Genomic DNA, 15,466 nt, shown 5'->3' on the forward strand with positions numbered 1-15,466 from the left:
AAATTTGCCTTTTGTTCTGCAACCCTTTCATTATACTGCATGAAAACACAAAATGAAGTATCTCTTTCTGCTAAAAGATCAAAAACTGGGAAAATGGTGTATTTTGGGGGAAAAAAGGACTCGTTCGTCCTCTACTGCCATCCTTAATGTCAGCAAAATGTTGTCTCCTTAGAACAGAATTCATGCAAATGTTTATTTAGCAGTGCTCTTGTGTTCCCTTTGTTAAAGAACGGAGCTATATTTTCATTGTCTTATTTTCTGTTTGGTAAATACTGTTCTGCCCTGTCCTTTTCCCAGCTACCATGGAAACAAGTGAAAATGCTTCAGATTATATATTTTAAATCGATTTTTTGTGGTAGAAAATAGGAGAAGTTTTCAAAATGTGTATTGATAAGGGAGATGAAGGTGAATATGTTTGAACAATGGACTAAAGTTGTCTTTATATCCACTCGGGTTGATAAAAGTGAATTAAAACCAAGTTGCCTTGGTTAAAGACTAGAAGCGATGCTTTTGAAACAAAGCAAGCCAAGTATTATTTCTTTCCAAAAAAATGCCTAGTGCAAAGTGCTAAACTTTCTCTAATAATAAGACTGGCATATAAATAAAGCAAGTTAAGTCATAACTAGCACTTACATTTGGGAAAGAAAGGCTCTATTACCTCACCTTCTATTACAGTTAGCTTTTATTTCAGATGCAAGAATAATATATGGTAGTGCTGAATCCCGAGCATTCATCCATTTTGCGGGTTGAGCCCAATAAAATTAATAATCTCTAACAAACATACCCAAAGACACGCTGTTATTTATATGCAGAGAATGGTGGCTTATTTACCCAAACATTAGAGTGATCCAAAATGTTCAGCTAAGCAGGAACACAAAATATGATATTATATTATGTAAATGGGTTTGTGATACGCTCTGCTGGATAATAACTTCCAGATGTCTCTGTAGCCAGAGGCTGACGGATATCAGAGGCAGGTTGGCTGGGAGGGGAGACGTGCCAGCTGGCGGGACTGGCTACTGCTAAGTGTAGCGGAAGGTGAAAGCTGGTATTTCTTCACACTCATTGGTTTTATTTGTGGGCTAGTGGAAACTCGGTGTCTTGCAGCCTTCTTTCCACTGGCAGAGGTAGTAGCGTTTGGGGGCTGTAGGGAGCCCACGTGTTCTCTTCCTTCTGTGAGTTCTTTTGTGTCTCTTTTGTGAGGAGGGATTGAGCTTGAGTGTCCTCAGAATTAAATGTCTGAAGTGGTGGACTGAAGGGGCAGAGGCTTACAGCCAGCCAGTAGCTAGATGGCCATTCTGCCTTACTATTTATTGCCCGTGCTGAATGCAGACCCTGAGTCTCCATGAGCTCTCAGTGCTGTGGCACAATTGGAATCAGCTGGGGCACTGTACAGCCTCAGCTGTTCTGAGAAAGAACTTTGCTAAATCTATTCAGCTTTCAAGTCCAGTAGTCCCTAGAGGTTTAAATACACATCCTCTTCTAAATGCAGTCGGTTGTATTTACCATCATTAAATACAACACTAGACTGAGAAGGGATTGCAATTACTCCTGTAAGATGCCATTGAAATCACTGGCATAGACTTCAGAGAAGCACTACACCTTCTGTGGAGCAGCCTTTGTGAGGAAAGATCTTTGCACAGTCCTTGCAGGTAAGACTGTGCTGCCTGCAACCTCGCATTTCCTTCTGAGAGCTTGACCTGCCATTTTAGTAAAAGGTTTTGCATTTACCTCTGTATGTCTTGTGTTGGTTTTAACCAATAGCCTTCCTAAAAAACAGGAGAGTGGCAAAGAGAATACTGTCAGCCTGCCCTGCAGTTAGTCCTCAGCATGTAAATGGCTTCCTGATCAAACACAGGGAGTATGGGCTCTGAGGGGCTCTTTCTCTGCCCAACGACTGCTCATAATAAATATTGTGGATGCACTTTTCATGGAAAGAAGCATTTCATTAGCAGAAGATGCAATGGCTTTATCAAGATTTACCTACATCTCTGCTGTTCATTTGTGTATATGGATAACAAGCCCATTGGAAGCCAAGCAAAGAGATGATCTCAGATTTGCAGAATGTAGGCTGCAAGTAAAACAGCTAGCAATGCATGCTTTGTATTGCTTCATTAGCAAGCTTTAAAATATTTTGCCTCAATATGAATACTGAGGCATTAAATCACACTGAATCCAAATCTATAAGAAGTTTATATCTCAGCATGGTCTGTTATTTTTCTTCATCCCACGCTTTGTAATCACTTTTTCTCCTTGAATTTGAAGATATTCAAATGGCATAGCTGTATTTCTCTAGCCTAAACTAACAGACAGGCATAATTACTAAATTATCTATTTTATATTATAGAATCATGTATTTGTATTGCCAAAAACCATGCTCACGGCTTCCATGTTTTGCGTTTGATCATGTTGTAACAAACTCTAGATGTCACTGTGTCGTTTTCAGAACAGAAAGTAGATGCAGTTTTCCATTTGGCATGTGTTGCTTCTGCTGCTGTAGAATGGGCTGTGGTGCTGCCGCTTGGATTTTGTACCCTGTGTAGCCCTGATAATGAGATATCTCTAAGGTGATGTAAAACAAAATCTATTGTTCTAAACATATTAGGTAGGCCAAACTGTGTTGGTTTGTGGACAGCATTTGGAAATATTTGAGCTAGGGCCCAGGAATTATGGTCAGCAATGTAGTCTTCCTGGCCTGTGTCTGAGGAGGTGGTGTAACACTTCAGCTGCTCAGAGCATGTAACATTTGTACTGAAGATGTGCTTTCTTGGCTTCTTTTTTTCCTACCTAAAACCAAAGGTAAATGCTGGAGAGCAGACAAATCATGCAGTGCTGTCGGGATGGATGATTTCCTGACATGCAAGGACACTACTTCTAATCTCAAGTCTAGTGAATTTGATGTCGAGATAGCATGGGCTGCAGCTCACCTGGAAAATCAGGAGCTGCAGATGTTGTCTTCCCTGTGCTCATGTGTGGACCTGAGATGTGGGAGGTGCTGCACAGTAGGTTATGCCAGAGGCATTTTGTGAATACTATTGGTGATTGTTGGTGCAGAGAGGATGGTTTCATGCTTAGAAAAATGCACTTGTGCAAGCACATCCTCTAAATATTGTGTCAGTGCGCAGCTTCAGCTCCTTTCCTGCTCTGAGGGGTGGACTGCACTGAGCTGCAGCAGGACCCGCAGCCAGACACAAACAGAGCATCTCTTCGGTGTCACTGCTGCCCTGCTGCTGAGCACAGCACTGTGGGAGCAGATCCCAGCACAGAGCATGGCCCTTCTGAGTGCAGAGCATGTTGGAGGATCTCATATTTCCTGAAACCCAGTAATTAAGGCACAAGGAGGAGAGCTGGGAATTCATGGACTTCTATTTTGCTGTAATGCCTGTTGTCATTTCTTCGCGTGTAACAGAGTGAAAGCACCTCACAAAGGCAGTAGGAGGAAACTACCATAAAGCAGTAGCACTAGAGGTGCTTGATTGATTGTGATAAGGAGTGTGCACAGATTGTGTTCTGATGACACTACAAAAGGTAGAGGAGCATTTTATCTTTCGAAGATCTCTGCCTGAGAATCTGGAAAGCATATGGTCAGTGAGGCCATGAGAGAGGTAGCAGTTGTTACTTCAGTGAAAACTGTTATTCAGCAGAAACAGAATTTGAAGCTGTACTTTATAATTAATTTAACTTGGTGTCACATTCTGCTTTTGAGTTGAACTTTAGGTACTCGCCAACTGAGAAGTACAGGGGAGTTCTGTGGGGCTTGTGGTTAGTCGTTGCTGTTATTCCAGAGATGCTCTTGGATGTTTTAGTTGGAGATCTAAATAGTTCTGGCATTTGTACTCACCAGACTTTGTTACTGCATTTGTCTCACAGCTTTTAAACAGCAGAAAACATGTACAACGTATTTAAACAACACCAGAGAAATTAAGGTCATGAGAATGCATCGTCAACAAATGAAGATAAAAAAGAGCTGTTGTTTTTAAAAGAAAAAAGAAACAACAACAACAACAAAAAACGGTTGTTGCAAGGCGCTTTTGAAATTCCACATACCAAATTCAGAGTCATGTTGATGATTTATTCTAATGTAGGAAAACATCATCAAGAGTGACAAGCAAGCTAGTCACTGTCTAGTCACCTGCCAGCAAATATTTCATAAAGACTAAAAAGTCTGGTACTGCTTTGCTGAGCTGACACTAATTATTTCAGTATACATGGAGCTTTGGGATTCGTGTTAATTCTCAAGTCTGTCTTTAGTTCAGACTCATTCCACTGTGTAAACTCAGCAGTGCACAAATTATTTGACCATCCTTTCATAATCTGTCCCCATGCTCACTTGCCAATTATATAAACTGATCCAAATACCTGCTCTCCAAGGAACCCCATTTGGGAATCACAAGCCAATTTAAAAGAAGGAGGATATCCAGTTCTCTGTAGCTCATGTCTGGTAGTCCTATTTCACGCTGACGTTCATTTCTGGGTATCTTCTCAAGATTCAGAAGAGATCACCTTTCTGGTGATAAAGCCCTTTTTAGATGAAAGCTATTGGATATAACATACTGCATCCCATAGGAAGGATGAGTTCAACAGTTCCTACCACATCCTGAATATCCTGAAAAAGCCTCCCACTGCCGTAGTGTGATGCTCTTTCTTTGTTCATTACACACTCAAGTGAGTATTTGTAGAACAGTAGCTAAATGCTGAAGAGTAGCATAGTCATCCTGTAGCTGCTTAGTGAAGGTGTACAGAACAGCGTTGGAGCAAACACCAGTCACCTTGGTGGTGTGAATTAGCATGACGGAAAGTCTGAGAAACATGGCTACAGATGTGACTGAAAAAGACTACATTTGTCTGCTCTCTAAAAACTGAGCTCTGTTCAAAGTGGCTCATTTTTAATGTCGGCAGTAGAGATAGCTGCATTTGTGCACAAATGCCTCCAATAGCTGCAGCCAGTGGCTGTTTGCGCTCCACAGGTATCAGCAATCAGAGCCACAGCCCAGCTGTGAGAATGGCCTCCTCGCTGCCATGTCCAGCTCTCAGCATCCAGAAGGGCCACACAGCTTCACAGCCACCACTGAGCTGCAGATATTGTTAGTTTTCAGGTGGCTGCCTGCTTCATTGCACTTCCAGGCCGAGAACTACTGAAATGTGCTACTAGATGGACTTACATCAAACTACAAATTTCAAAGAAGTGATTCTTGCTAAAGTCAGCGCCTACAAATAACTGCTTGCAAATATGCGTGGGGTGTTTGAATTTGTATGTTTGGAGTAAAACTAAAACTTAGCATAGATAAAAATTGCAATGACCTCAACAAAACTTTGCTGTTTTTTCTTAGTGCTTTGTGGTGTTCTTGGGTTTGGGGTGTAAAGATTTGTAGGAGGGTGTCTGCTTCTTTAAGAGCATGCAGTCAGAACCTTTCTGAGGCATAAGGGATGAGGAGAGAAGGAAACAGTGAAGGAAGCCAAGTTGGGTCAGTCACACTATTTTATGGGCATGTGAGAAAGTGGGAATGTTTATTCCAGCAGGGTTATGGGATGGAGGCCTTCTAAGCTGGGAGACAATAACAAGAAACAAACCTCCCTCCAGTCAGGGTGACCAGCACCAAAGGTTGCCACGGGCAGAGTCAGTTGTTAAAAAGAAAATCTTAAAGGATGACTCACAAGCACCTGAAATCATGAAAACTGTTTGAGATACTTTCCTAGCTACGTGGAGAGATATGCATTTGAGATTTGTATTCAAAACCCAGCTCTTATCAAAAGAGCAGTACTAAGCAGTACTAAGTTGAACTCATTCGCCTTTGCAGCCGAGGAGCTACTCTCCCTCTGGTCCTGATCTGTTTGGTTTGGCCAGACGCACCTACAGAACCACGGGCCACAGGTTGCTGTAGCCCTGCTGACATCAAGGAGCAGGGTAACTTTGTGCTATAAACATGAACTCATGACACAGTAAAGGAATTTTCTTCTTTTTATTTTTTTTTTCCTGTTTTCTGGTAGGTTGCATTTATTAGAAACTTGTAGGAACTTCTTTACCCCAATGTGCCGCTAAAGCTCCCTGCAGCTGGTGTAATGAAGACGATATATTCTGGGAGGCATCTTGATTTGAGACTGACAGCTCCATATATCTGTGAAAATGAAGTGGCAGCTGAGTTGACAGTAAAGCATATTGTGTCTTTGTGATGCAGGAATATATCATGTTAATAACAATAATTTTCACAGTTCCATGTGACCATTTGCAAGCAGGGAAGCACTGCTGTTGGGAGAGGTCCTAAGAAATGAGGCAGAAGCTAACTGGGTTTGCTTTCTTGCTTCCAAAACAGCCAAAGGGAAGGAAGAGCGGACCTGTGGACCTGGCACAGCAGCAAAGTGACACCCTGCTCCCCTGGCGCCAACATCAGAGCGCAAAAGGCCTCCGGAGGCAGAAGAGAGACTGGGTCATTCCCCCAATCAACGTGCCAGAAAATTCAAGGGGCCCCTTTCCGCAGCAACTGGTTCGGGTAAGTTGAAATAAGCAGAGATAGCAATCGTAGTAATCTTGCAATGGGTCGAGGGAAGTCATAGGTGCAGGCCAAGCTCATGGCAGAGGAAGGCTGGTTTGATGCACAAGATCTCCACTCTTCCTCATGCAGGAGAAGTTTCCTTTTACATGCTGCTGAAGCATTGGTTTTCTGAAGCAAATTTTCCCTCCCCTGACTGAACAGCAGCCTAATCACCTCCTTCCAGCCAGTCCCCCGGGAGACGCCGGCATTGCAGCCAAGATGGCACTTTGCCCATGCTGTCATCCAGCAAACGGCTGCAGGTGTAAAGCTGGGATTGGTGACACCCAGTGCTGCAGGGTGCCACGTCCTTCCCCTCCCGCCCCGAGCCCAGCACAGATGCGTGGCAGGGCTGGAGAAGGCTGGCTGCATGCCGCCGCAGATGGATCCCTCATCCTCTGCATGCTGCTGGCTTCTTTCATTACAAGGACGATCACAAGATCAGGTTTGCCCGTGTGGCTTTCTGTGATGGTTATTGGATGACATAAAAAGAAAGGGAAAAGGGCTTTGACAGTTGTATTTGGTTGTATATTATTGCTGTTGATGTGTGTTCGCCACGTACAGTTACACATCGATATTCCTCTATTGCAGTTTTTGGAGTGGTAGAAAGATTGGATGTAAAAAAAGGAATTTCCTGGCAGAGTTTTTCAGCTCTTCCCTTGGAAGAAAATTGTGACAAATGTAAGATTTCAGACCTCATTTTGAGGAGCAGTGGTGTGCGATTGGCACCCCTTCGTGGGAAGTTCACCTCATCATCTTGAAACAGTGCCTGGATTCAAATGAGTTGTTGTTGTTATCTGTTTCCCATGGATTAGCTCATAGTTTCCTGCACAGCCAATGTCTGGGAGGGCACAATGAGCTGGCTGAGTCCTTCAGAAGTTCGGGTGAACTCTGCAAGGACCCCTGTAGTGACTGAAGGGGCATATGCTCCATTCACTGAGTAATGGGCACACTTGAGTTGTTGGTGACATTTCTTTGTGTAATTAGGGAAATATGACAAGGAATGAAAAAGCATTAGGTGGCTAATGTTTCTGTGTCTGTCCTATAGAAAGGAGTCTGCCAATGAATCTCTGTGTTCAGCCGTGCTGGGTAGGGAGTAACCCATTAAAGTTTTGTCCTAACATGTTGAAGAAATGTCTGAAGAGAATTACTGAATGTGTCAAAAATACCTTTAATAAGGTATTAATAATTAAGATTAATTCCTGCGTTCCTGTGAAAAATAAGGGGGCTACTGGCAGGGTGTAAGTTCATTTTGCAACACTCCCTATTGATTTCTTTGGGGCTTTGACTAGACAGCCAGAGGACAACTTAGTGCCACTGTACAATGGCAAATGTATTGATTTATAAGGACTGAAATCTCTGTGGCACTGGGGATGAAACAGGAGACCTCAGGAATGCAATACTCCAGTATCAGCGAGAGTGACAAATGTTAGATTTTATGTAGGTACGGGAGCATTGGTATTCATCACTTAAACTGCCAGTAACCTTGGAAAGATAACCTAGCTGTTGGAAATGCAGGGCTCCCAGATTGTCACAGAAATACATTCCAATGTGGTTTTTAAATATAGATGCTAGTGGATATACCAAAAAATAAATTAAAAAATGGGGTAGGAAAGAGAAATGATTTACAAAGTGCTGCTTTCCTTTGCTTCTGACATGCAGAAAGTATTGTAATGACAGGGAAGATCATAGCTTTGTACAAATGGTGCGACTTGATTAAGCGTGAGAACCCCTGATGTTTCAGGCTCGGTTCGAGTTTCTGCTCATCTGTAGCAACTGGCCCATTTGCTGGCCCCTGAACATGAAGGTTGGGTGATTCCTAGCAGGAGTTACAGCTTTCCCTGCTAAGCTTTACTCCTTAATTATCCAGAATAGGAACAAATAGACATTTCAAAGACCAGCACTATCTGGTTATTTCCATCCACATAATCTTCAGATTGCCCTGGAGCATTCTGCTGTCTCCTAGATCTAGGTAACAGTTTTGATCTGATTTCCCATGCTTTTGCTCACTGGGCACTGAATATTTTTTTGTCCATCTGCTCACAAACTGCAGCTCGAAATGCACATGTGAAGTTACAGCACAGATTTGTATGGAAAGAAGTCTGTCACAGTTTTCTCTGCTAGTTTATATAGAGCGTTCAAACCTAACGCTTGTTCCTGGACACTGGGCTTTGTGTGGTCTGGAGGGCCCTGCTTGTATTTACACTTGGTAGGTATAACTAATAGAAACCCATCCTTCCGTTATCATGTCCGTGGTTGTGGTTATGTGGAAGGAAAGGAAGATGGCATGAAAAGTAAACAGAAAAGCCCTGCCAGAAGTACATTTTCATCGTACCACTCGGCGGTTGCATTTTTATAGGTCACACTAATTTGAAATGCGTAGGCAAATCTTTCGGGTTCCCTCCTATCCCTGCTTCCTATTGTGAAGGTAAAAATTCCATTTTGTGGAAGTTGATTAGTTACTTGTCAGTATTTTTAGCAAGGCTGTGCCTGAATGAAGTTTAAATGATAGCAAAGGTGAATGCAGCTTGATGGGAGCTCCACACCTTGGAGTGCAGCCCTATCTGGTTCAGCTGGGATCAGACGTAATTCTGTGCTCATTAAAGCATTTCATTCTGACAAAATACATTAAATGAAAATCTTTTTAAAAAATGGAAAAAAAAGAATAAGTCAAAACATTATCTCTGCCAAAAAATCCTCTGTTAATTACAGGGTATTTTTTTTCTTTCAAAGGAACATTCGTGTCTGCTCATATGCATCAACCACACTAACTAGGAAATGTGTTTAAGAAAAATAGCAGATATAAAAAAAGGAATTTCTGAGTTTCAGATGCTGAAAAAAATCTCTTTCTAGGTACAAATAATGGCTCAATTCATCAGAGAGTATAAATAAATATCTTATGTGCGTAAGGTAAAAATAATGCTTTAATGGTGGTATCAATGTTTTGCAAATTTTGGTTTTATCTTCAAGCTGAAAGAAAAAGTGATCAAATGTTATTGATATATGCATATTTATTTTGCAAACATTTATGAAAATCATGGGCTTAATTTCCTTGTGCCTAACTTCCACCTTTGTATTAGGAATAACATTTTACATGCTGTGAAATATTTTACTGTAGTGAGGATAATTTCATTACTAATTGTCAGGTACTCTTATTATTATAACCATGAGGTCCGTGAGAATGCCTATTAAAAATGCGAAAACAATATGAAATTCCCCTCCTTTCCCAAGCAAATGACTCATACAGCACACTGATCAACTGAGATAAAATACTTAATAGTCGCTTCTTTGCTGAGTACCCTTTATTTTCTCACTGACTCATGCTCTTTTTAGCCACATGTGTAGCTAATTCTTAATTATCTATTATCTAATTATCTATTAGCTAATCCTGTATTTCATCCTCTTTTTTTAACTTCAAGAAGTATCTCAGTTTGGGGTCCACATGCAAGTCTCTAGCTTCTTCTGATGGAAATATTGAGGTAGTTTTAGAGGCTGAAGTCTTTGCCTATCACACAGGGCTGTATGAAAGCCATTCATTTACAAGACAGAGAGTGCTGTGAAGGAACAGCCTTTGGTCATGGCAAGCTTAGATGATGGACTCCTCTACCAACCACTTGAACAGCATTCACCTTATGAGTGCTCCAGACTTCATCTTTACCTCCTGGGAGCTGCGTGTCCCCAGCTTGATCTGCACTGGCCCTAATTTTCCCAGCTTGCATGTATTAAACAATTAAAAAATTAAATTTTACCCATGAGATCTCTTACTCTAAACAGCTTGTTCATTGTCATTACACCAGCATGAAAATCCACTGCAGATGACCGAGAGAGGATCTTGGTGCTCTTACGAACTGCCTTGATTGCTTGCTACAAGCACAGCATGCTCGCTCCTATCCAGCCCTGGTAATCTCAGACATAAGAATACTAGAAACAATCTAATGTGAGTAACAGGGAACAAGAGGGAAGGATGCATCTTATGTAAATTTAATCAGAAAGTCCTGAAGTGCTTTGGAAAGTCAGAATATAATATATCTGAGGACACTTGCGTTGTTTCTTGGCAACAGTGCCATTGATTGGTTGGGTTTCATATAGCACAGTGCATGTTATTGCAGCAGGGAGTTCTTTCAGAAGTGTCAGAAAACCCTAAAGTGGACTCACGAATGGGTTTTGCACATGTTAAAGCTATATGGCAAAGTTGGATATTCCATATGAAAAGAATTCATAGCACAGTCAGGAGCTGCACGGCCTGTTTGGGGGCCATAGCCTGTCCTGACATGGGGAATAGATGGAGTGAGACAGTTCTCCAGAAGTCTCAAATCCTGGTGCTGGAGGTGCACACAAGGTGTACACTGAGCTGAGGAATCCCAGCTGGCACAGACCGTCAGACCTCAATACTGCTGTTTCTTGTGCTCATCACAGATATTTCAGCATGCACCTTTGCACTGTTTTAAATAGTTTTATTGTAGGAAATCCCTCATGCCTCCTCTATCAACCGCGTTGCTTACTGCTGTGAAATTGGCAGTTCAGAATCCATTAACTCCCAGCTGCAAGACAGATGGCATCTGTCTGTGGTGAGAGAAGGTTTGTTGAGAAAAGGCCTCGCAAATTCCTCCCAGAGGACATCAGACCTCACTTTTCCTGAGAGACGCATGGACGGCTTTGATTACAAATAGTCCTAGATCGTCCTTCTTCATGGGAACAGGTGTTTCTTTTGCCTCTCTAACCACAAACAGCAGGAAAAACCCACCATGATTCTGGCACTCTGTTCATCTTGCCTTTCGTATCCCTGCGAGTGTCACCAGCTGAAATTTGGAAATTAGATGCTTTCGTCTGCAGTGTGGTAGCAATGAGAAAGGAGCAAGCCAAGGGTGGAGATGTGGGGCATCACTCAGTGCTGCTCTGCAGAGCTGCCACCTTTCTCTGAAAGGTGGTTGAAGGATGGTAGATTGCATGGCACAAACCAGCCTGAAACCAAACAGAAATATTAGCAGGAAAACACTTCATGAAGCATAAGTAGGTCTCAACTGCAGTCTCAGCTCTGGTATGGATCTGTTCTCTGTGTGTGTGCATGACCAGGACAGGGTCAGCTCACTCCGGATGAAGGGAGAAAGAGAAATGCTCTCTTGACACTTCTTTTGAAATTTCTTATAAGTAAACAGCTTAGAGCAGATTCATAAACACAAACCATGCTATATATTTTCTTCAGACTACATTCCTTTGTTTGCATTCTCCCTGGTGTGTGAAGGCTGGATGTCATTCTTAACTCTCCCATCATTTCACAGAAATACCAAGCCAGATCCTGATTTAAATTTGTGCATCTCTGCCAAAGCTGGTGGGGCTACACCAGCATACTCCATTTGGGAATCTAGGTCGGAGAAAGCAGATGCCCAGTGCTTTATGGGCTCTACGTGCACACGCACACACAGTATTGTGGACTGAAAAGTGCAGCTACAGCATAAATGCTCCACTTGAAAATCTCTTACAACAGCATTCAAGCCTATACTGTAATTATACATATTGTATTTCCTTGTATTCAGACCCATGGGGAATTTATATTGTCCTTGCTAAAGCCAGAGGGACTGAAGGAAAGCAGTCATTTAATGATTCAGCTGTCTTGGGCTCTATGATTTAATCAATCATATGAAAGAAATTTTTAGATTCTTTGTGTTTAGAGTTCTCTTGTCTGAGCAGAAAATGTTCCCTTTTTGAATTGCTTTAATAGCTGTATTTATGCAGCTGAAAGTTCCTTAAGAAATGAAAGTAAAATCAAATTGCTGAGAATGCCTAGATAATTTATCGGAGAATATTCAATTAGAATATATTAATATTTTAGATTTCCATCATTAATTTAATATTCAGAGATTTAATTTAGTCGTTGAATTGCTGTAGTGCCATGCGTGGGTAGATTGTTAGGCTGAGTGCTTAAAACACCTGCCACAAATGGGTGAATCTAACTTTGATTCCCAAGAGCACAAATGCCTTTCTACTGACATAAGTCTTGCAGCAAAAACTCAGACCGTAAATCTTGCCCCTACTCTGCATTTTTCCATAATTGCAGAATGGAATAATACAATCTTCTAGCAGAAGTAAATGCAAGAACCTTATTTATTTATGCATTCAAATCCAGGCTGAGGGGGAGTTTGGTGCCTTGTGGTTCTGAATTTGTCGGTATTTTACTGAAGAATTTCATTTTGCCAGCTCAGCCTTGTTACTTACTCAAGGAGAGCTGTCAAAAGTGAGTTTGGGATTTTAAGGTGATTGACACTTTGCAGACAAATATCAAGGAAGTCCCATTGCCCAGTTGAGCTAAAAATATTGCTCTGAGATTTTGCCATTTTCCGAAAGTCTTTGGGAATACTAGCATGAATGGGAGAATGCCCCAGTATATCAAAAAAAAAAAACCCACTAAGTATTAAAATGCCGTGTGATTTGGAAGTGATTTGGAAATTACCATGAAATATAGTCCCAATGGCATGGGGAAAAAAAAAAAAACAAAAAAACAGATTTTTAATTCCCACATGACATAAAACCTGAGATTCTCTGAAGCCGTTGGCAGCAATGAGACTCCGCTCCCATTCAGATCCAGAAGTGTCAGCATAAAATTTCAGAAGTGTCAAAATTCATTGATAAGATTCCAGATTTAAGCCCTGGGATGGTATTTTTGTTTGATTGTTTACAGTGTGGGTTAAAATCAAGTCAGGATCCAGGTACCATCATCATAGGATCAGTGCTTGTGCTTGTCACTTTGTGTCCTAAAGCTTGGGCACATGTATAGATGATTACCTAATCTTGGTACAAATCCTGTTCTGCTTGGTGCCTACATGTGTTCTTTGAAAGCAAAGGCAACGTTCAGCTACTACATTTGCATGCATAAACATCAGGGATGTTATGGAGAGTAAAGAACAGTTACAGTTTGGGCACAGGCAGTCAAACAGAGTGGGTATCCCAGTAACAGACCTCTGGTTTGACCTCACATGCAAAGTGTTAACAGTTAGGCAGTCATTTCAAACCTCCAGGGTGCAACAGAGAGGGATATCCTAACAGCTATTTATGGCCATAATGCCAAGTGTCATTTTTAATAAATAATAAAACCTGTAAACTAGATCCATACCATCTTCGCTTAGGTATTTTTCCATATAGGGGCAGATCTTTGCCACCACCCTGACCCATCCCTCACCTTTTAGCTCCTGCTCTGAGTTCACCTCAGGAACAGAAAACATAGGAAGCACAGGAGGCACAGAAAGATAAGTACCCCTCGCCTTGAACTGTCGTCCCAGGCATACTGCAAAAGAGTTTGTCAATACTCCAAAGAGTATTTAGCTATAATACCCCACTGCACGTATGGCAGCATATTGTTACATCCCCCATCCTCTACAGAAAGTGAGATAACAGTAATAGCCGCTCGGTATGGCTGTCATTAGCACAGAGGCAAAGCTAGGAAGGCGTAGTCAGAGCTAATGTACACAGCTCATGAAAGCTATTGAAAATCTGTAAAGATGGGGTATGCTGTAAAAACAGTGGGTTAATTTGCTAAGAAGATGACTTGTTTTTCTCCTCGTGCCTTTTCCAAAGAAAAATAATAATAATGAAGAAAAAGTGAAGACATGAACAAAGAACTTGCAATCTGCCTCTTTTCTGCAGTAGTTCATTATTTAACACTCATCACCCACATTAGTAATAGGTTACTGTGGGACTTGGCTTCCTTGATGAATTGAAATGGAGTCCCAAAGACATAGTGGGGCTGTGTGGGTGTGAGTTTGGATTTGCAGGGTAGGGTGCAGATATAACCTTGACAGCTAGGCTGTAGCTGAAATTCACTGTATTAAGCTGGAATATGATAGGAAGCAGAAAAGACATGCACACTGTTTCTTCCCTTACTATTGCATATGTTCCTGCTAGTCTGCACCTCCAAAGAATTAAATTCAGCACCCTGGAATTTCAGATGGCAGCTTTGAAGATTTTAGAGAATTTAACCAGGAGCTAATTTTAAGCTCTCACTGCTGCAGTTAATTGTTTTATTTATAACTGCTGAGATTTTCAGACAGAAAGGTGTCACCATCTCAATCCTTTCTCACCCGTGTCTAATGAAGACTGCTGAGAGGCATCAGCCATGGTTGCATCAGGGGGCAGCAAAGAGTGGATGTGCAGCAGTTTACCTTAATTTTGTTAAAAGCCTCATCTCTTTGCTATTTGTATTTTCCATAGCTCTTACCATATTTTTAATAATCACCATATTTTAATAAGATTCATATTTGTTGCCAATTTCCTTAATTTAAAGGACATTTTCCTCCTATCCAAACAGTTAGACAACTTAAAACAAACAAACAAAACCTTGGATTATGTTAAGGCAAACATTTTGCCCAAGGCAGTTTGGGTATCTGCAGATGGTACTGAACATTTTGGCCAACGTTCAGCGGAGATTTTAAGTACGTGCCTAAATTTGAGCCTTTGCATAGTTCCAGTGGCTCTTCTGAATCCATTTAGTGACAGAAAGCCAAGGACGTGAGCAGTGCCTCATTGGATGAAGACCAAGCGTTTAGAGTCTTGCAGTACCAACCTCTCTGGCCATGCTTATGGTTTTCCTTACAATTCTGATGTTATTTATGTTTCTCTGCAAGCGCACAGATCGTGCTTCCAGCTGTATACACATCCAAGCCTTTGCATATTCCCTTCAAGCATATTGATTTTTCTTTAACAGACACCAAGCCAGGAGCCTGCCCTGAAAAGCCAGCCAGTAGACCCTGATTTCACATTGTTTGTACTGGTTAAAGAGAGGTGAATTTCTCTTAGTCCTGTGAACCTCCAGGAACTTGTGCATTCTCTGAAAGCACCTGTGCTTGCTTTTCAGGTTGAGTGCAGCATTGCAGAGGGAACGGCCACAAGTGTAACAGGTTTATGGAGGAAACAGATGAGCCTGGCTTTGGCTGACCCACACTGAGGGT

At 41.7% G+C, this 15,466-nt stretch overlaps 1 protein-coding gene across 2 annotated transcripts in view; it reads left to right on the plus strand.

Moving 5' to 3' along the window:
- Positions 1–15,466, plus strand: part of CDH4 (cadherin 4) — a 417,253-nt gene that overhangs the window by 260,052 nt on the left and 141,735 nt on the right. For both annotated transcript variants that reach the window (NM_001004391.2, XM_040650680.2), the window contains one exon: positions 6,312–6,488. In NM_001004391.2, coding sequence (NP_001004391.1) covers positions 6,312–6,488 — 177 coding nt within the window. The remainder of the gene's footprint in view (positions 1–6,311; positions 6,489–15,466) is intronic.

This window comes from Gallus gallus, chromosome 20, assembly GCF_016699485.2.
Source record: "Gallus gallus isolate bGalGal1 chromosome 20, bGalGal1.mat.broiler.GRCg7b, whole genome shotgun sequence".
Taxonomy (NCBI): Eukaryota; Metazoa; Chordata; class Aves; order Galliformes; family Phasianidae; genus Gallus; species Gallus gallus.